Consider the following 22,564-nt stretch of genomic DNA (forward strand, 5'->3'; position numbering starts at 1 on the left):
ACCTGCTGTCTGTCAGGCGCATGGAGATATGTTATGTGGTGATCCATGCATCCCTTTTTGCCATCTCCAAGGTAACCTCCCCCCTCGCTTCAGCAAATCATTGATTCCTTTCTGAACGGAAAAGTCAACAGGTCTAGTTTCAAATTCATGCATAAATTCCTTCCTTCGCAGAGTTTTTTCCACAGCAAAGGCAATACAGGAAAGAGGGGGGTGCCCACGTATGTCCTCTAGAACAGAACACACTTCACTAGTAGTACAATACACACAACGGCTGTCAGTCAAGTTGATAGAGGCTGCAGGCAAGCAGGCCACGAGGGGTGAAGTTAAGACATGGTGACCTTCTTGTCCTGCGGACTTTGCTGTGCTTGCTGCGGCTGTTGTTGTTGGACAAGGACTGTGCCAGGCATGACATAGTCACCGATCATGAACTGGTTGCTGACAGGGTAGTGGTTGGTGCCACCGCTGATAACGTTCTGCACACAAACACATCCATCATGCGCAACACAAAATACCTCCACTACAATCACCGGGATCTGGTGTCACTTCATTACACAGAAGACCATGGAAACAGGTATGTCTCCAAGTCCTGAAAACTTGAATGATTTCTGTTATACTTATTTTTCAGTTGTTGAGTATTGCTACCGTTGGCCAAAAGGCATAGATTTCACAGCTTTGAAGCTTAGCTATTAGAAAAAGTGTGCGGGTGGTCCTGTTCCCCTGTGTCAAACCAACTTCACAGACGCACGTGTGTACACAAGCACACGCACTCACACTCACAATTTCTCCCACACAGACACGAGGATGAAAGTTCCCATAACAAAATCAGAAATTACAAAATAGAAAAGATAGTTCCTGACAGTTTCCTGAATTTTCAAAAACTCCTAGAAGGCCAAGCGGCAGAAAAACCTACAAATTCTAGGACCATCTGAATCGAACCCAAAACCAATTTCTTCTGATTTGGAAAAATGCTCAGCTTTCATCCCTGCTAAGGCACAGACGGAGGTGAGTGTTAAAGTGGGGTACTCACTACCTGAGTGTTGGTGAAGTTAATAGGGCTAAGGCCACCACCAATGGAGGTTCGGTTTGCGTTGTTGTTGGTGCCGAGTGGTCCTACACTGGGAATGCTGCCTGGGTTGATGGGGGCAACATTAGCTGCAGGCACACAGAAGTACAGAACGGAGGTCAGCATCAAATCAATTAGTCCCAGGTGGTCACTGTCATTTTTTTATTTTGGAAAATTGCACCGAAAAGAAGAACAGCTTGAAATTCAGATTATCTACCGATCAGCCTGCATTTTCTTCCATCAAATTATTGGTGATTGTTATTTGCTTACTCGTTTTATTTTAGTTTATGGCACCTTTCTATTTTTTAACAGACAGATAGACTAAATGTTTTGATATCGCTTCATGCAACTTGTTCATTTTCCTTTTGTCACGGTTCACAGATTGACTAAATGTTTTGATATTGCTTCATGCAACTTGTTCATTTTCCTTTTGTCACGGTTCACAGATTGACTAAATGTTTTGATATTGCTTCATGCAACTTGTTCATTTTCCTTTTGTCACGGTTCACAGATTGACTAAATGTTTTGATATTGCTTCATGCAACTTGTTCATTTTCCTTTTGTCACGGCCCACATACCACCTTCTGGGTGTTCTGCGTCTAAAAAGATCAACATGTGGAACGCCCCATGCAAGCATACACACGCACATACAAACATCCACAACAAACATCCTCTCTCTATGCCAAGACAGAGATGATGGTTTAAACCTCACAGACGGCTATCAAGTTGGTGGGTATAACGCCCTGCTGCTGCTGCATTGACAGATCCACCACATTGCCGTTCATGAAGCCGTTGACGTAGGGCTGGTTCTGGCCTCCATACAGCGTGATGTTGTTGTCACCTTCACAACAGGAACAACATCTTCACTCTTCAGCAAGCACCATCAATATTGGTCGGGTCAATTGCTTAGCCACAGCATGCATTGCTTGTACCAATGCACTAACATAATGTGTTGTCCTCCCAGAACTGATTGTGTTTGATAATGAACAGCTACTGTGGCTTGCAGCCTCTTATTTTCTTTCATGAGACAGTAATCAAAGGATTACAGGAATAATCACATTTTCAACAAACCACTATACAGAGTAAGTCAATGCATGAGATACAATGATCACTTTCTTTTGGAATCAATGGTCACATTATTTACAATTTAAAGCTCAACTTCAACCAGAAACATTCATTCAAACTCATTTCCACATAAATTAAGGTCTAAAATACAAAGCATTTCAACCAAATGTTACTGCACTGACTGTACATTTAAGAGTGGTTAATCAAGCACTCCTCCGGAACTTGAGTAAGAAAAATTCTTCACCTGTTATTCCTAAAAGAAACTGGTAACAAAAATTGAGTCCAAAGTTTCAATAAAGCTCATTGGCTGAACCACTTTTGCCAGGTGGCTGAACCACTTTTGCCAGGTGGCACAAACATTTCAGCAAAGTTCAATTTATTCATCTCAGCACAAAAGACGCGGGAGAAACTGATAACTGCAACTGTGAATAGCTGACCAAATACCTGATAAACTGTTCCAGTACTGTTCGGTGGCTGAACCAGTGTTACCAGGCGGCGGTTGTGGGGCAGCTCCAGTGTAGCGAAAAAACGGATTCTTGAGATCTAGAGTGTTGGTGGACTTGGCATTGGTTCCAGGTATGTCAAGCTCAATTTCAACATCGTAGCTTTGCCTGAAAACAGCAGATCAATGTTTGAAAGCACAAAATACCAGCACATACTGACTGCAAGCTGTGGATACAGCTCTAAGCAACAGACACTATTGGCTGCTGCAAGAAAGCTATTCAAACACAATCAGTCACTGGGGAGAGAAAACAACAGGACACATGAAAGAAAAACAAAATAAAGAAACAAACGGAACACATGATGCATAACAAAGCAGAAGACACTGTGAGAACACTGAGATTTTAAAAGAAAACGAAACAAAACAAAAACTGATACAGAACAAAGTACAGAACCCAAAAATGTCTTTTCGAAAATGAAATCCTTAGTGTGAAAAAAATCATCATTAGTTCCCAGATCAATAAAACAAACTAATCAACCAACCAAGATAGTCAACACAAAGATACACTCACTGTGTGCAATGCCATGCTCATATTGCCAGACCACCAGAGCAACAAAAGATCAATCTTGCTTAACCAATCCTGGGGTAAATATTTAACCCCCCCACTTCGGAAACCCAAAAGAAGACCTGTGTTTACCTGCAGTTGCAGCGCAGCACAACACGTCCAGTGACAGTCTGTCCCTGCTTGACCAGTACAGGTTTCTCCACCAGACAGCGCACCTGGTACCAGTGGGTCAGCGGCTCTGTGGGCGACGTGGACAGCCACACTGCATAGCTACACACACACACATAACACCAACATTCAACACCATTCGCATGTGAACACTGGCAAGATTGATAACTACATCAATAGTATTCCAGGAAGAATCCTAGCGCATAACAGGGATATTGCTACAAATTCATTCCTTGAGGACAAATGTCCTGACTTATTCAGCATCAATAGGACATTTGACCGCTTTCAGAAATTTCAATAGAACATCAACGAAAAAGCAATATTTGCACCTCACTACTTCGGTTCGCCTGTACATGAGCGTTCTGTCGCATTTTGAAGATTTTTTTCTTGAAAGGAAAAATAATGAATATCGCGCTGTCCGAAGGAATGGGGTTCTTATAATGACCTCGCTCAGTTTAACCTTCACCGGATCACGCTTTGGACTAAAGTCTGGATGATGTGGTTTGTGTACGACCCAGACTTTCTAAAGAAGGATTCAACGTAAAAAGTATGGGTCGTACACCACCCACGCCATCCGAATAGGGATACACTCTTTACCACCTCATTGCAAAGTATGGGTCCTCCACGACCCACACCATTCAAATAGGGATAAACTACGTAAAATGCCTTCTTTAATTCCATATGGGTTGTCCACGACCCACAACAGCCAGAATGGGTACTTCAAATGACGTCATTGTTACAAAGATAATTCTTTAAAAATTGGTCGATAGGAAGGTTCTATTGGTGTTTGACTCTTTGAGGATTACATGAAGTCTCAATCAAAAACTCCCAATAGTTTTAGAGGTACAGACACTTTTGTGAGGCTGTGGGTCGTCCACGGTGAAGGTTAAAATGATAGACCATCTGACCGCCATGCGGCTTTGTGAAATCGGACATTTGAGCTTTTTAATCGCTATTTGTCTGATGTCCAACGCCTAACGACATCCCTGGCATAATCTTGGTTAGTTCTTGACTGGCATTTTCTGCTAGGTATTTCCAATTTTAGAAGAGTCTTATACCCTTATGAAAGTACATTTCAAGTTGAACAGCAAAGGCATTGTATGCTTATTAACAAAGAAAAGCATTTCAAAAGTAAAGAAAGAAGTTGTAGTTTGTTACTTGACACACAGCAAAACCATGGCTTATATATGTACTACAGGGCGGGGATGTAGCTCAGTCGGTAGCGCGCTGGATTTGTATCCAGTTGGCCGCTGTCAGCGTGAGTTCGTCCCCACGTTCGGCGAGAGATTTATTTCTCAGAGTCAACTTTGTGTGCAGACTCTCCTCGGTGTCCGAACACCCCCGTGTGTACACCGCAAGCACAAGACCAAGTGCGCACGAAAAAGATCCTGTAATCCATGTCAGAGTTCGGTGGGTTATAGAAACACGAAAATACCCAGCATGCTTCCTCCGAAAACGGCGTATGGCTGCCTAAATGGCGGGGTAAAAAACGGTCATACACGTAAAATTCCACTCGTGCAAAAAAACCACGTGTACGTGGGAGTTTCAGCCCACGAACGCAGAAGAAGAAGAAGAAGATATATGTACTACCATACTTTCGGGACTGAGGCGCACATTTTTTTCCTCAACTTTAACCCCTGCGCACTATTGACTGGTATCACCTTGTGCATGGCTAAAGAAGAGTACAGATATACCCACATCGCTATACAAAGAAAGGGAACAGTCCCTCTCCAGTGATATGCATGTTTCTGCTTCTATGACTTGGACAAAATTTCCTCTCAAATATATCAAAGGCGTATCATAGTAAAAACTCGGTCATTGAACCGAGGTCAGAAGTCTGTACACCAGGGCAGGCAGTTGGTCTCAGCAAAAATATTGTCACTGACCTGAGGTCGTAAGGCCAAACAGCTCTGAGAATGCAGACTCTTTGATCTCACCACACACCGGGAGAAAAAGTATTTCCACTCTGTATAGGCTACTACTCGTAAGTCTGTGTGAGATGTAGCAAGATACATACATTCACAAAAACAAAACTCTGAAGATGTTGCAGGTTAAAGATCCCACGATTGACAAAAGGGTCTTTCCTGGCAAAAACGTATAGGCATAGATAAAAAATGTCCACCAAATACCCGTGTGACTTGGAATAATAGGCCGTGAAAATTCAATATTCGCCGTAATGGCTTCAGATTTACTGACCGATGTGAATGCGTGATATATTGTGTAAAAATTTCCATCTCACACGGCAGAAATTAATATGTAAAGCGCGGAGAGCACAGTTAATTGTGGTTCGCGCTATATATTGTGGGCCTTGAGTCGCCTTGTGGTGAGATATGTGCGCCTTATAAATTCTCGTATTATTCATTATTATTACTCACTCAGTTCCAAGAAAGCCGACTTCAAACCAGAAGGCCAGACCGTGGATCATGCCGCCCTGCATGATGGTGAAGGACAGCGGAATGTCAATCACATGCAGGTCCGTTTCATCAGCTGTCTGGAAGTCTATCACAAATTTGCTTGACTTGGACATGCAGATTCGAATGTCAAAGGTGTCCTGCAAGGAAAAAGTGATCCCACTGAAAACTCAAACCTTTACCAGCCACTTTCCTTTCCTTTCCTTTATTTGGTGTTTAACGTCGTTTTCAACCGTTCAAGGTTATATCGCGACGGGGAAAGGGGAAAGGGGGGGGGGGGGATGGGATAGAGCCACTTGTTAATTGTTTCTTGTTCACAAAAGCACTAATCAAAAAATTGCTCTAGGGGCTTGCAACGTAGTACAATATATGACCTTACTGGGAGAATGCAAGTTTCCAGTACAAAGGACTTAACATTTCTTACATACTGCTTGACTAAAATCTTTACAAACATTGACTATATTCTATACAAGAAACAATTAACAAGGGTAAAAGGAGAAACAGAATCCGTCAGTCGCCTCTTATGACATGCTGGGGAGCATCGAGTAAAATCTTCCCCCTAACCCGCGGGGGGTATACCAGCTACTTAAATTTTGCTCAAAGTGGATTTTGAAGAGAAAGGGTACGGTTACTGAGGAAGACATTTGATGTCTTCACATCTTCTTCGGGAGTTGGTGTTCTCCAAAATTATACTTTAACAGTGCACTTCAATTAAACTCAAAGCCGCGAAAAAAACCAAAAAATCAATTAACACATGAAACAAACAATTGCGTATACTTACCACAATGGGCTGTTTGAAGTATTCTGACACCGCTGTGTTGCGTAGTGAACAAAGGTTGACACCATGAAAAGATTCTTGATACCTGAGAAAACACAATAGTCATCATTTCAACACTAGCTCGCGTACAACTCAAAACTTTTGTTCAAGAATGAGGCACTTGTGGCAAAATAATGTACATTACAGTGTAAAACAGTTGTATGAAATATACCATACCACATTCGTATTACATGACATTCAGCTGAAAAGAAGTGCGATTTGATGAGTTTTGAATGACCTACCAGAAATTGGCTTTGTTGTACTGTTCCATGTAGAGGGCTTCATCTGTGAATGGAGCTATATGGAGATCACCCTGACCTGGATACATCTTGCCTGAAATAAAGAGCATAAACACAATGAACATGGTATTAAATCAATAAATGGAGTTTGTGACAGGAAAAAGATAGTCTTATAAAAAATATTGCAAAGATATCATTTCTGTAAAAGTTGATCTCAGCAAGGTGCAAAAGATTACAGCAAAATCAGACTGCTGAGAGCCACGATAAAAGATGTGCTCACCACCAGGTTTGAGCCACTTTTTGGCATGGAGGTAGGACTCCAGCATGCGTTCGTTGAAGAGCATATAGCCCATGGGCTCCGAGATGATGGTGTCCACTTCCTCTGGCACCTCCACCTCCTCCACCTTGCCGGGGATCACGATGATTTGCTGGGACAGGTTGTTGTGCTGCACCAGCATCTGCACAACACCAAACATTCACTGTCTTTATGAATGCATCTGTTGTTTGTGTTCGGTGGCTTTGCGTTTCTAGGCACAACACAAGATAAAGGGGAACCACTAGGTCAACACAATACCCCCCCAATATCCCCTGCTCTATACCCAAAAATATATAGATCATGCAGTTCAATCTTGTAAAAAAACACAGCAAAAGGATAATATAGTACGCCAGAACTTCCTTCTCAAGAGTCAATGCTTATCCCCTTTCGAGCCACGTTCAACTGTAGCGTAATATCCAAGCAAAATGTCTTACCTCACAATGTTTGGCCATGCTGCTGGCTTCAATGGCATATACTTTGCGGGCACCTGCCTGGATTGCAAAGAATGACAGGATACCTGAACCAGCCCCAACGTCTAGCACCACCTGCACAGGGAAAACAACACCTTTTAACCAAAATCATCACATACACAATGCTGTTACATATCACCAGGCCGAGACAGACCCGCATCAAATTTGTGTGCAGACTCAGATATGATATCAGGGTCCAAACCCCGATCAACACTGCACTGTAGTATGTTAAAGACCTCAGCCATTCTGCCAGAAGTGTATGTGGCTAATTACACCGTAACATGTTAGACATGGGTAGCGGAAATCTGTTGCTGCTACCTTTCTAATGGGAGGAAGCAACCTGAATTTTTTCTAGTGATAAAGCAAATTAAGCAATGAAAAAGAAAAATGTTTTTAATTTTTTTAAATTTCAGCAATGGTCATCAGTACCTTGTCCTGGAAGTCGGTGACATTTGACAGCATTGCTCGCTGGTATGTTGACGTACGAATGTAATCTTGCATCATGTTTTGTTGTTGGGATAAATATCCATAAAACTGAAACAAAGTTTTAAATTTCCATCAAATAGTTATATACATTGAACTTGAAGAAAACAAAAACTGAGCAAAACGTGAATACTGTACAGCAGTTTCTCTCATGAACGGGAATCCCTGGGCCATTGCAAATCTGTCCGTATTGCAGGTGACCGCCCCCCTCTCCTATCACACCCACACACAATGAGCCAGTCTACAATTACTCCCAGTTCCTTAAACTCTTCAATAAGGCTCAACGTGTAATGAAATACCTGACAAACACAACAAAAGAAGACTTATGTACCTTAGTTTAATCTTACTTCAAATGGTTACCTTTCCTGACAGTTACAAAGGCTGTAGTGCCCCCATTACATTTTAGGGACATTTGGTTGTGTAGAAATTGCGTCACTGCAGTCAGTTCTCTCCAATCAAAAGGCCCAAAGTTGCAGGTTTTACTTTAACCAAAAGCATGACATGTGTAAAGCAAAAACACAGAGTGAAAGACTCAAAAACCAAAGTCCAGTATTATGGTTTTTATCGCAATCCACCTCCTCCTGTACGGAACATGTTTACATGAGACTGACATTGGTCCCGTCTCCCCCTGCTGCTTTGATAGTTCTCTGAGTTGTCAAAGGGGGCAGCCTGAGAAATTGCGGTCACTGATGGAACAGCTGCTATGTACTGGGGCTCATTAAGAGAGTATTTGATGGCTTTTAGAGTGGCTGCAATGTGCGGGTAAAACTAAAAGACACGTTTCAATAGTTTGGTTCGCATTTGACAGTTGGATACTAATCAGGGGGTAATTACTGTTGAAAAATATTCCATGCAAGTAAATGTGACCGAACATGGTAGGTGGCAACTCATCCCAGCCATGAAAAGGACCACTGTACATTGATTCAATACACTTATTATGTACATGTACTATCAGTATAACCAATCTTAATTATTCATAATCACACTGTGAATATCCAGATGGCAAGAGAGAGAGAGAGAGAGAGAGAGAGAGAGAGAGAGAGAGAGAGAGAGAGAGATGTAATATGGATGGATGTTTTATTGTTCTAATCAATAAGTTGATTTTGACAATTTTCAGACAAATGAAATTGGTGCATAAAACGAAATTAATAAGGGTGAGATACTTTGGGCTTTAAACATAGCCTACACATGCAAATAAGTGAGGCAAAATAAAGAAAGAGCCTGCCAAATGTTGAGACATAATCATGAAAACATAGCTTGGAAAGATAATCAAAAATTTCAAGAGTAAATTTTCATTTGATTAATAATAATGTACTTACCCAAATCTCATAAATAGCAACTTACTTCAGTTGCTCAGTGCTAAAACGTTGAACACGCTTCCCTGGTTACACAAAGGGAAGCTACTCCGCCAAAGAAAACATCACGTAACCATGGTCATCAGACCACGTGATCTATGAGGGTAAGCTCCCCTTGAAGCCACGTGACACGCGGCCGCCATATTGTTCTCACTTCTTGACAAGCCTGAGCAAGCTTATAGCGTGGTAGGTGGGAGGGTATTTGGTATGAGATTTGGGTAAGTATATTAATCAAATGAAAATTTACTCTTAAATTTTTGATTAAATTACATATTACTTCCCCAAATCTCATAAATAGCAGAATGCTAATAAAGGAGGAGGGATTACTCAATCTAGGATCTAGAAAGAGCTTGCCCGGCAACTACCACTGCTGGTAGAATGCTGTAAACATCAGGACGTGAACCCGGCACGTCTAGCAAGAAGAAGTTCAGAAAGCTGTCGTCTGACTTCCAAAATACAGCCCCAAGGACCTCCGAGAACCGTCTGGAGTTCAGGACAGCAAGAAAAGAGGCCCATGCATAAGTTTCGTGCGTCCTCGCCAAAGAGAGAGGCACGACAACCTAAATCGCCCCCCCCCCCCCCACCTTATTTTGCTGCCACCCCACATAAGCCTGTTCGATGCGGGTGGAAGCCCATTTAGCCAAAGTAGACTGTGGAATATCTTTGTCTCTGGTAGAGTTTCGAAATAAAGAATAGCTTCCGAGTGCTGAAACTGATGTGGTTCGTGCTAGACAAATGAAAGCACGGACAGAGCAGTTAACGAGGTCAGGATCCCCAGGGGCTAACACGTTAGACAGCAGAGAGATCATAAAAACAGGAAACTGCTGATGAGGTCTTGATTTTAGCCAAGGGTTCTGGTCTAAAAAGAAGAGATATGGAACCATCTGATAGAAAAGAAATGTCTTCCGTAAGCCGGACAGAGCAAGCACATCAGTACCTCTTCTGGCCGTAGCTAGCAAACATAACATGAGTGTTTGGCGAGTAGAATCGGGAGCTTCGCAAAACACAGAGGTTCAAACTCCGATGATCCAAGAAGCTCAAGGATTAGATCCCATGCAGGGACTGGTATCTAAGACTAAAAGAACCAGGGAAAATTCAACCAACCAAGGTTGAAAAGGGCAACAAAAGCCCGGAGCGTGAGTCCAGTACGTCTGAGCAGGCTCAGCGTTGGAAGAGAAGTGATAACAATATGGCGGCCGCGTGTCACGTGGCTTCAAGGGGAGCCTACCCTCATAGATCACGTGGTCTGGTGACCATGGTTACGTGATGTTTTCTTTGGGGGAGTGGCTTCCCTGGTGTAACCAGGAAAGCGTGTTCAACGTTCAAGCACTTAACGGAAGTAAATTGCTATTTATGAGATTTGGGGAAGTAATATGTAATTTAAGCAAACATTGGTCAAACCGTACGACACCAAGACACATACACACGTACAGACACGGACACGACACCAAGACACATACACAGATATACACGTACAGACACGGACACACACACACATACAGATACACATGTGTGTGGGCACACACACAGCAAATTATATGCAAATATACACATCTGAAGCAGTCATTAAATGCATACAACAAATGCATGAAACTATTACAGTAGGTATCATATGCTTGATAGCAAAAGCATACACACACACACGCACGCACGTAAATACATAAACATACATACATACATACACGCACGCACACACACACACCAATTAACGCACACATTTTCCGAGATGAAATGCATAATAAGAAGAGGTTGTAACATGCCAGGGAGTTCACGTTTACGGCACCTTCAAGTCAATCTCTTGTTACGGGGAATGCATCAATGATTCCAGAGCATGATATATGTTCGTACAGGGAACGCGAGAATCACGTGAGCGGTTCGTTTTCTGCAAGTCTTTTTTGTCACATTCGTGAGGCCAAGAACAGGTACTTTGCAAAGGATACAAGCTGATCCTCCAGCGTACAAGTGAGCAAATATCGTAAACAGTCTTCGTCTGAAAAATACTGTATTCTGCCAATATATCTCTGCCTGATGCCATCGTAAGTGGGGCAATAAAAAACAACATGGCTTTCGTCTTCATCAGTATCCGGGCAGAAAGGACAGTCACAACTGGTGTCAGAGTGAGAGTAACGATGTCGATGGGCATTGAATGGGGAGACCCCCAGTCTAAATCTGGAGAAAGAGAGAGAGAGAGAGAGAGAGAGAGAGAGAGAGAGAGAGAGAGAGAGAGAGAGAGAGAGAGAGAGAGAGAGAGAGAGAATCATTATGTCTGTGCAAAACTCATGACAGCTTGTCCACAAACCTGGAAATACTGCACAGCAGATGCTTCATCTGTCCTGTTTGAAAACACTGACTTGGCTTCACTTAGACACTCCTTCACTGTGCCATGGAAGGCTTTCTGAGCTGCAAAAGACCGAGCGAACTTATGGGTAAAATCAGATTTACTTTTGAGTTTGATGCTATCTTTCCGTTAACACCAGCCCTCACATGACACTCTTTGGTAATGAAAGTTATCAATCAGAAGCCACATTCTCAGTTATCAGGGAATACTATTTATATTATAGAAAATTAATTCTTCTAAAAAAAAAAGGAAGAAGTTGACAGCAATTTAATCTCTGGGACCAAATAGTTATCTTGATTTCAATAAAATCATTGCTACCAAAAGGTAGATCTGTGCCGCAAACATAATAGTAAAACTAATAATAATATTTGATCAAAACTAATTCTTCTAAAATCAGAAAAAAAAGAAGTCGACATTTTAATCCCAGAGACTTTTCATTCTGATTTTTAATAAAAAAACCCCATCTATGCCAAAAGGTAGATCTGTGCAACAAACATTCACAAGCATTAATGAAAAGTGAGTCAACGAAAAAAAATGGTCATTAGCAATGATGCAATTCCTATAAGCCAACAGCATACAAGTATGTGATGAGCAGACCTGGGAACCCCTGTTTTGCACTTGGAGTATTTTCAAACAAACTTGCTGTAGTTTCAGAAAAATGAGCGTACGTACTCCACACAGCATTTGAACATCCATGATTCAAACATGTATGCTTCACTGACACGCGGTTCATTAAGTTAACCAAAACATTTAAAACACATGCTTCTTTCAATGTTTACTAACAAAAACTGTAATCATGTGTCAAAATACTGGATCGGCTTCGGGATGCGCTTGTGAAGAAAAGTAGTCTGGGAATTTTTCTGGTCGTATTATTTTTCCACAGACCGTACTGATCGTATTCTAGACAATCATGCGTACAAAATGCGGCAAAATCGTATGGGTTCCCAGGACTGGATGAGCTTACCATGTGTACTTGGGAATTTCAACATGAAGGAATCTCCTTCACATGTGATAATAATGCTTTGTTTTCCACATCTTGCAATGTCTGTTGAGTCTGTGATCTCCACTGTATCATCTTTCGCCTCACCTAGAAGAAAAACAAGTTGTGTAACATTTAGTTTATAATAATATGTCAGTCCGAAACTAAAACATCAACACTGAAAACCAGTCATCACCCAGACTACACATGACGCCAAGCATGCGAACCTAGGACCTATTTACTTCAACTGTGAATGCAACCAAATTTTAGAGCAACCTGCCAACCATAACAATTTTTGTAAACATATCTATATATTTTTGGAGTCAGGAATTGATGAGGAATACAATGCAATCCTTTTTAAACGCGTCATCAGACAGCCCAAGGTAAAATACAAGAATGTGACCAGAAAATCATTTTAATAACAATAACATTAGGGTTGGTTGGCTAGTTGGTCAAATACTTTTTTTCCCCGATTGCATTCTTATTTACACAGGCCTATACATGTGGCTTTTTATTGCACGGAAATCTTGTGGGCTCGACCACTGAATGTTGGAGGAGACTAACTTTCCATGCAATGTCTGCAAAACCGGCAGTCACCGGTATCTCACAAAATAGACATTCCTTGTTGTTTTCCATACCCTGGCAGGTATCCGTTCTTAGCTCAGTAGTTAGTGAACTGTGATGTGGTTAGTAAGGTCGTGGGTTTGAGCCCTGCCATCAAGTTTTTGTTGAACTTGCCTCGAACAGTGAAATTAAGAGAACAGTAATTATAATAATAATAAATGAGCATTTATATAGCGCAACATCATAACTTTACAATTATGCTCTTTGCGCTTGACACATTTAAAATTAAAACACAGTTATACAAGCATTTACATCTACATTTATAGTCAGCAACGCTTAATTTCTTTCTTTATTTGGTGTTTAACGTCGTTTTCAACCACGAAGGTTATATCGTGACGGGGAAAGGGGGGAAGATGGGATAGAGCCACTTGTTAATTGTTTCTTGTTCACAAAAGCACTAATCAAAAAATTGCTCCAGGGGCAACGCTTAATTAACCCCTTCACTGCCCACCCCGTATGTATTACGTGGTCATTTTTGGTTTGTCCTACGCCCATACACGTACTAGATATGTGGCATTTACATCAGCACTTTTCAGGACATTTGTGAAAACTAAATGGGAGGTAACCACTGTCCAACTTCTTGATGGGGTTTAAACACAGTTCTTTCCCATTGACCAGCAATACCAAAATGCTAATATACTGTGGCAGTGAAGGGGTTAAAAGCATACACCATCAAACATACATTACAAAAGATTCTTCCACTAACTAAGTAATAAAAACATGAATAAAATAGGTAGTGAAAACAAGGAAATACCAGCTGAATACCCTTAATCAAACAGAACATGTTACACAAATACTAACAGAGAGACTCAGAAACTTGAGTCGTGTCAATACTGATCGCCCACGCTGGAGAACTCAAGTGTAGTATTTGAATGAAAATCTTCCTCTCTTACAGTGCGACAGAATAGATCAGTTGGTTAAGAGCCCGATTGATGTCCCTAACTTTTGGGGTCCCGGTACCGGGTTCGTCCCTCTTCGACGGCAATATTTTTATCTGAACTTGTAATTCTTGTATTTTATTCATTCCAAACGTTTTGGATGATGAAATGAATCAAAATGATAAAAAAGTTGCATAATTATTGAGTACTTCCAGCGGGACAATATCCCCAGAATTACCCATTCAAAACAATTGGGTTTTTTTTAGTAACATTGGCTTTGGTGAAAATATATTGCCCTATAAACTATAGGCAACAACGCGACTACATGTAATGATGAGGACAAGAAAACGTACAAAGCACAAATCCAGGTTTCCCAATTGCTTCGTTTCCGGCTGATTTATGTGGAGCACGTGATGCGCACAAAAAATATTGGCGGTCTAGAAGTGTCGTCTGCGCAATGATCGCGGCGGCTTTCTTGACCGCCAAGGACGACCACGCACGTTGTGAGACGTCATTCGTTAGACCTCAATACAAACGAGGAAACCGACGAGTCAACAAATGCTCGATTCGAGAACCCGGGCACGTGGAAGTTATGTTGGCAGTTCAAGTCTTAGTTTTCATGCCTTTATTTTGTGTGCCTTGTGGCAGGGTGGTAAGGCGTTTGCCTCCAAAGCCGGCGGTCTCGAGTTCGAGTCCCCTAATTGGCAAGACTTGTGTAAAACATGTTTTCTCAATTTTTCTTTCTTCTTTTCTGAACTCTATATTCTTGTATTCTATTCTTTTTGATTTATCCCAAAGGTTTTGAGTCGTGTATTGAAAATCAAATATAGTGCAAGAGTGCCCTTGAACAGCTTTCCCAGAATCCTGCATACTATTTTTACTACGGGATATCCCCAATATAAGGTTAAAGGGCATATGTATCACCGTGTGTCGAGTGCTGGTAATAGTATAAGTTAAGTACTTCTAGTATAATAGACTTGTGGTGATGTACAGTACTAAAACGCCGAGAAAAAAACACACACTGTCCTTTGCAGAATGAGCAATCTCTTGAAAACCTTTTTTATTCAGCATGTAGATTTAACAAATAGAACGCTCGAACACTTATTCTAAGGCATTCCACTTGTGTATTGTCATCTTTTAGTTTTAAAACCCTTATTGGCCTAAAGCCTGCCCTTAATAACTAATTGGACGAAATTGACTTCGCGTAGCTCACTTCGCTACGCTTCCGGAACGAGAATTCGTCCCTTAATTGAACTACTTTCAGCATAGCTTTGTGAAGTCCACAGGAATGTACTCTGTTCTTTCGACTGTGATTTTTATGTCCATCTTGAATCAAAAAGCACTCTTCTTTCAAAAAGAACGACTTCCTCGCAGAGCTACAGCGTAGCTTCGCATGTCAAAACTTGCACAGCGAAGTAGGATACAAAGTACTTCGCCCAAGCTGCTGGTTTTCAGTATAAAGACTTCGCGAAGCTTCGCCAAGTCGACTTCATGCTCAACTAAGTACGGGCTGTACCTTAACTCTAGTCTTTGGGTCACTCAAATCGGTACCTGTACTAGCAGTAGCAACAGTGTATCAAGATTCAAATACAACTCCTCCCAGTCTCACAGGCGGATAGTTTGACGGAAATCAAAGCAATAACAGTGGCGGGATCAACCGTTGTCCAGAAACAACATGAAACACATGTTTCCTTAATTTTGAATAACACTGACAGTGGAAATTTACTTTTATGATATTTTTGATGTGTCATTGTGTGGTCACATGATTAAATTTAAACCCCCAACCCGAAAGAACGGTATACCGTAGGCCTATAGCTCTTGACACAATACATTAGAGAGGTTTTGTGGGTCCATTATACCCCTTTAAATATACACACGTATGTGAGTGTGACCTGTGTTTGTGTGTGTGTGTAATTTAATGCAAATGAAGGTCTTGACGCCGACTTTTGTTTGCAGTTACAAAACGAGATATCTGTGGAACGTACCCCGGTAGAACTCCACCTCAACTTTGGAATCAGTGACCACTGGGCGAATTCGTCTTGGTGTTTCATCTTTTAGCTTAAATTGTCCATTGTCTTCAAAGGAATAAAGAAGCACGTTGTCGAACGCGGACGCCATCTTTGTGTTGAGTCTGCGGCGGGAATGATTGTCTTATCGAAGCACTGGCGCAGCTCGCTGTCTGATCATTCACACACCATCAGGTAGCAATCGTTAACACACACTTCAAAGCACAGATTCGTAGTGTCGCCAAAGACGTGATGATAACAGGAAACCCGTTGTTTTAGAATCTTTCCATTGATAATCACAAACAAAAGTTCAATGTGTGAATCACACGCAGTGGCGCGGACTTATTTGGATCGGAAATGGCACGATACAAGTTTTTACATACGCAAACACTCACACAAAAATCCCACTTTTTATTGCGAGTGGTGCCATATAAGTTCAGCAAATACAACAATTAATCACAGTGTTCCGAGCAGCGTGTCATAATGTGACTTTTTAAAAGCAACTGTTTATTATGTGTATGATTTAGAGCCAGGTGGTACATTTATCAAAAAGTAGGATCCGACGAAATGCAAATTTGAAAGAAAAATGCACAAAATAAAAGCTGTGTAATTTCAAGTTACTGACTGTAAAACTTTCCTGTTCATTTGATAGAAATCAGACCTAAATATTCTTTTTCTCTACAAATCAGTGCCAAACGAGTGAACAGCAATTAAAGGTAAACAACTCTTTCACAATAATTTGCCTTCTTTATTGATTAATGGTACTCTCCCTTTTAAATTTCATAAGTTTGGTATTCATTTACTAAAAGCTGAAGTTAGACGCCTGAACTTTTCACCAGACTTATGTTTCAAGGAAAAGGAAATTAAAACTGAAAAAGGTAAACTGACTTTTGAAAATGCGCTTTATTTGTTTGCAAACACAGGCTTTTCAATACTGACTGAACAACACCGTCCCGGTGTGACGTTTTCATCTTTCGCCGTATTGATATTTCGCTTCTCGGCCTCGTTCATCTAGTATAAACTCTAAACTGAACAAAAAAACGCCCTTCGATAGTACTGATGAGCGACCTTGTGTACCTTACATTCATGGGGCCAAATTGGTGCAACCAATTTGTTTTATTTAACTTAGAAATTTGATTCATCCTAAAATGTTTTCTTTCTTACTCAAGGGACGTAACCACTCAGTATACACGTTTTCGAAGAATTCGATTTTGGGGACGGTGAAATCTATTAAATTTTACCACCAATTTTTTTCACATGCAAGATACTGACATGCTTTTCGTCCATAAATAATTTCACTTCTTAATTTTACCAGGAAACAACATTTCAGTCTTGAGTATATGTCGAGGGGGAAATATGTACACAGGCGAAAGATGAAATCGTGACACCGGCACTGCACCGCGGCGCCAGTCGGGTGATGATGACTCGCCTTACTGAATAAACTTCAAGTTCTACTGCTGATACAGCGTGGAAGTTTAGATCAGTTTCTCAATTGACATTAAAGGCCAACATCCAAAAGAATTTTTCTCCTGGAGCGACCTAAACTTGAACCCGTCGCTCTTCTTGCATGTCTGTTTACTTCGTGTTGCACGCAAAAATTGCGCGACTTCCTTGCCGCGTGGATTGACGAAGCTGTTTTATTCTCGTGACTGAAAACACTGCAGTGCGTGCAGTTTTATTCTGTGGGTTCGACAGATCGGTCCAGTAGTTTGGTCTCAATCGCTCTACACACACGCGCACACACACACTCACACACACACACACACATACACATACACACACTGGCACACACACACACACACACTCACACAGGCACACACTAGCACACACACACACACACACGCACACACACCCGCTCGGCTTTTTGTCCCCTCTGCCTCACTGATTTGGTTTTGTGTTTATTTCGTAATTATTTTGTTAGTAAATAGTGAACATTGCTTCAATGCCGAAGCAAAAAACATCATTATTGGTTGTAATTTGCTACCAATTTTAAAACCCGAATATCGTATTACATAGTAATTTTGACAGCAGTTCAAATGTGTACATTTACCAGTTCCATTCAGCAGACTTTCAGGTCTTTGTGACTGATTTCTGGCCAGGAATTCATCACGCTTTCTGTTGTTCATTCGTTTCCTGTGACATTGATCAGCAAACCAGCAAAGTGTGTGTGTGTGTGTGTGTGTGCCTTTGGTTATATCGGTTTTTATATTTAGTCAAGTTTTGACTAAATATTTTAACATCGAGGGGGAATCGAAACGAGGGTCGTGGTGTATGTGCGTGTGTGCGTGTGTGCGTGTGTGTGTGTGTAGAGCGATTCAGACTAAACTACTGGACCGATCTTTATGAAATTTGACATGAGAGTTCCTGGGTATGAAATCCCCGAACGTTTTTTTCATTTTTTTGATAAATGTCTTTGATGACGTCATATCCGGCTTTTCGTGAAAGTTGAGGCGGCACTGTCGCGCCCTCATTTTTCAACCAAATTAGTTCAAATTTTGGTCAAGTAATCTTCGACGAAGCCCGGACTTCGGTACTGCATTTCAGCTTGGTGGCTTAAAAATTAATTAATGACTTTGGTCATTAAAAATCGGAAAATTGTAAAAAAAAATAAAAATTTATAAAACGATCCAAATTTACGTTTATCTTATTCTCCATCATTTGCTCATTCCAAAAACATATAAATATGTTATATTCGGATTAAAAACAAGCTCTGAAAATTAAATATATAAAAATTATTATCAAAATTAAATTGTCCAAATCAATTTAAAAACACTTTCATCTTATTCCTTGTCGGTTCCGGATTCCAAAAACATATAGATATGATATGTTTGGATTAAAAACACGCTCAGAAAGTTAAAACAAAGAGAGGTACAGAAAAGCGTGTTATCCTTCTTAGCGCAACTACTACCCCGCTCTTCTTGTCAATTTCACTGCCTTTGCCATGAGCGGTGGACTGACGATGCTACGAGTATACGGTCTTGCTGAAAAATGGCAGCTACTTGACTAAATATTGTATTTTCGCCTTACGCGACTTGTTGTTGTTGTTGATAAGTACGTAACAAAATGTAGTCAGTATAATTATATACGTTTGCACCATACCTCATCTCCCGTGAAATATCAACAGAGTTCGAAGTTTCAGTTTGTCAATCTGTATAGTATGATTTGTTTTCAAATACGTTTTGTCTTTCTTTCCTTGTCCTGGTTTGTTTACAGATCATCGTCATTTTTTAATCTCGGAAGATCTAACTAGTGTTCTGAGCATCGCCTAAGTAGACATCAACAAGCATGTACATACTTGAATGATCGTGCCGTTGTCTATCTTTTGCGATATCATGTCCATTTCCACATCGCAACATTATTGAATATTTGTACCAGTTTCAATTTGTCTGATAGATGTTGAATGACACAGAAATAAAACGATTTCTTCGTGAACTTCAATTTAATATATCAGGTGTACGATACATCTACACAGTTGTGTGTGTGTGTGTGTGTGTGTGTGTGTGTGTGTGTGTGTGTGTGTGTGTGTGTGTGTGTATGTGTGTGTGTGTGTGTGAGTGTGTGTGTGTGTGTGTGTGTGTGTGTTCTTGAACATAACTACACCCATGTGTTTATGAGTTACATAATTATATATATGCGTTCAGTCAGTCTGCATGTTTCCTTTCACAAAATAAGACACAACATCAAAAATGAATACAGATTTGATCTGCAAGGAGGAAATATCAAACCAACCCACACCCCAAACCTAAAGCAGCTCATGACAAACTTTTGGTACACACTTTGCAAAATAATACTCTAATTTCTAACCAGCTGCATTACACGCTGCCAACAGAGAGAGAACAAGTCGCGTAAGGCGAAATTACAACATTTAGTTAAGCTGTCGAACCCACAGAATACAAGAAACTAAGTCCATCTCACGATGAACACGAGCCGAAATCATATGCACTCGACTTATGAAAATAGAAAGAAATCAAATACGACGAAGAGAAGAACAAGTTTGAAAGTACCATTGAACTTCCATGTCGGCGTGTGGCTGAGCTTAAAATAGGAATGTTGTTGCAATCTGTTAGGCACTTTCCCTTTTGACAGGTAGTTTTTGCATGTACAGCAAAACACGGCCTTTTTTACAAATCCTAAAGACTGTTGGAAACTTCGCATGCTCTCTTGTGAACGCCATGTGAAACATTGATTCTGAAACAAAAATCTATGGCATGAATGACAATGGAAAGACGGTCTCTCTCTGATTCCAAGTTCATAATGACAGTTATAAAGTGCTGAATTTAAAAATTCTGTAGATGAAGTAAAATCATTTGAATGTTGGCTTGTTGAAACTTCATAACAAACAGCCACCTCGTCTATATCATTATCTGAAAGAATGCCAACTTCCTTTGAAACACCAACATTTGTATGGAAAACTTCTGTTTCTGTCATCTTTGATTTCATTTGACAACTTGGACTGATGGCATCTTCCAGAGATATATCCATTACTTTCAACTTGCGCCTCTTTGTATTCCTGTAAGCCTGCCACTTATGTATAAAAAGAAACGTTTGATACTTTTACCAAACAGTTAGTATAATGCACGATTTACCTGTATTCGTCTTTAAATTCTGCAAGACTGAAGCGAAAGAGGTCTGTCTCAGTTTTGTCGTCAGTTTGTTGTGTACATTTACACACGCACAACGAACAACACATGCACAGGCCCGGGGGAAGCTCTCCTTTCTTATGTCCGACGATAGACGTATACATGTAGTTTACATGTTTATTAGTCATCTATTTGATAGATTACGTGTATGATATGACGGAGAGTCGCATCGGTTTGATGCCGTGAACCCAACCGTGGCTGTGGCTGTCGTTTGAAGTAGCCTACTTCTTTATAAAGATTCATTTACATTCTACTTCTGACCAAGGCATGTTTGGTACCTACTGAATCCTTGTTGCGTGTAGTTTTACGTGGCACGTTGCCCAAAGTTGTATTCTTGAGGAGCATAAAATAAAACGTGTTACAAAGTTATCTCAAAACTCTGCAGTGACTGCTCGCGCAGCAGGTCAGCTAATTATAGCACGCAGCCTCCACAGACAGCTTTCGAGCCGAGACCATATGAGTCGCCGCTCCTGCGGCTCGTCAAAAACTGCACGCACTGCAGTGTTTTCAGTCACGAGAATAAAATAGCTTCGTCAATCCACGCGGCAAGGAAGTCGCTCGATTTTTGCGTGCAGCACGAAGTAAACAGACATGCAAGAATAGCGACGGGTTCAAGTTTAGGTCGCTAAGGCCAACATCCACAAGAATTTTTCTCCTGGAGCGACCTAAACTTGAACCCGTCGCTATTCTTGCATGTCTGTTTACTTCGTGTTGCACGCAAAAATTGAGCGACTTCCTTGCTGCGTGGATTGACGAAGCTGTTTTATTCTCGTGACCCGGCTGAAAACACTGCAGTGCGTGCAGTTTTATTCTGTGGGTTCGACAGATTGACTAAATGTTGTAATTTCGCTTTCACGAATCAGGAACCGACAAGGAATAAGATGAAAGTGTTTTTAAATTGATTTCGACAATTTAATTTTGATAATAATTTTTATATTTTTAATTTTCAGAGCTTGTTTTTAATCCAAATATAACATATTTATATGTTTTTGGAATCAGAAAATGATGGAGAATAAGATGAACGTAAATTTGAATCGTTTTATAAATTTTTTTTATTTTTTTTACAATTTTCAGATTTTTAATGACCAAAGTGTGTGTGTGTGTGTGTGTGTGTGTGTGTGTGTGTGTGTGTGTGTGTGTGTGTGTGTGTGTGTGTGTGTGTGTGTGTGTGTGTGTGTGTGCGTGTGTGTAGAGCGATTGAGACCAAACTACTGGACCGATCTTTATGAATTTTTCCATGATAGTTCCTGGGATTGATATCCCCGAATGTTTTTTTCTTTTTTTTTGAGAAATGTCTTTGATGACGTCATATCCGGCTTTTCGTGAAAGTTGAGGCGGCACTGTCACGCTCTCATTTTTCAACCAAATTGGTTGACATTTTGGTCAAGTAATCTTCGACGAAGCCCGGACTTCGGTATATGTTATATTTAGATTAAAAACAAGCTCTGAAAATTAAATATATAAAAATTATTATCAAAATTAAATTGTCGAAATCAATTTAAAAACACTTTCATCTTATTCCTTGTCGGTTCCTGATTCCAAAAACATATAGATATGATATGTTTGGATTAAAAACACGCTCAGAAAGTTAAAACGAAGAGAGGTACAGAAAAGCGTGCTATCGTTCTCAGCGCAACTACTACCCCGCTCTTCTTGTCAATTTCACTGCCTTTGCCGTGAGCGGTGGACTGACGATGTTACGAGT

General features: G+C 40.7%; 1 protein-coding gene across 6 annotated transcripts; it reads right to left on the reverse strand.

Moving 5' to 3' along the window:
- Window positions 1-179: 179 nt before the first annotated feature.
- LOC138967162 (histone-arginine methyltransferase CARMER-like) lies at window positions 180-16,579 on the reverse strand. Of its 6 annotated transcripts, none has more exons than XM_070339668.1 (14): window positions 16,199-16,578; window positions 12,697-12,819; window positions 11,694-11,794; window positions 7,986-8,090; window positions 7,521-7,631; window positions 7,051-7,228; window positions 6,774-6,864; window positions 6,496-6,577; window positions 5,679-5,854; window positions 3,268-3,405; window positions 2,573-2,739; window positions 1,776-1,904; window positions 1,031-1,152; window positions 180-473 (listed from the first exon to the last, which is right to left on the reverse strand). In XM_070339668.1, exons 1-14 carry the CDS (start codon window positions 16,329-16,331, stop codon window positions 324-326), a joined length of 1,806 nt encoding a protein of 601 aa, XP_070195769.1. In that variant the 5' UTR covers window positions 16,332-16,578; the 3' UTR covers window positions 180-323. The 6 variants fall into 6 exon arrangements, 4 of the variants coding, with proteins under 4 accessions (XP_070195769.1, XP_070195768.1, XP_070195770.1 ...); XM_070339667.1 differs by having other exon boundaries at window positions 1,028-1,152; XR_011455860.1 differs by having other exon boundaries at window positions 333-473; window positions 1,028-1,152; window positions 1,771-1,904; window positions 16,199-16,579.
- Window positions 16,580-22,564: the final 5,985 nt, after the last annotated feature.

The sequence above is a fragment of the Littorina saxatilis genome, linkage group LG5 (genome assembly GCF_037325665.1).
Source record: "Littorina saxatilis isolate snail1 linkage group LG5, US_GU_Lsax_2.0, whole genome shotgun sequence".
NCBI classification, from domain to species: Eukaryota; Metazoa; Mollusca; class Gastropoda; order Littorinimorpha; family Littorinidae; genus Littorina; species Littorina saxatilis.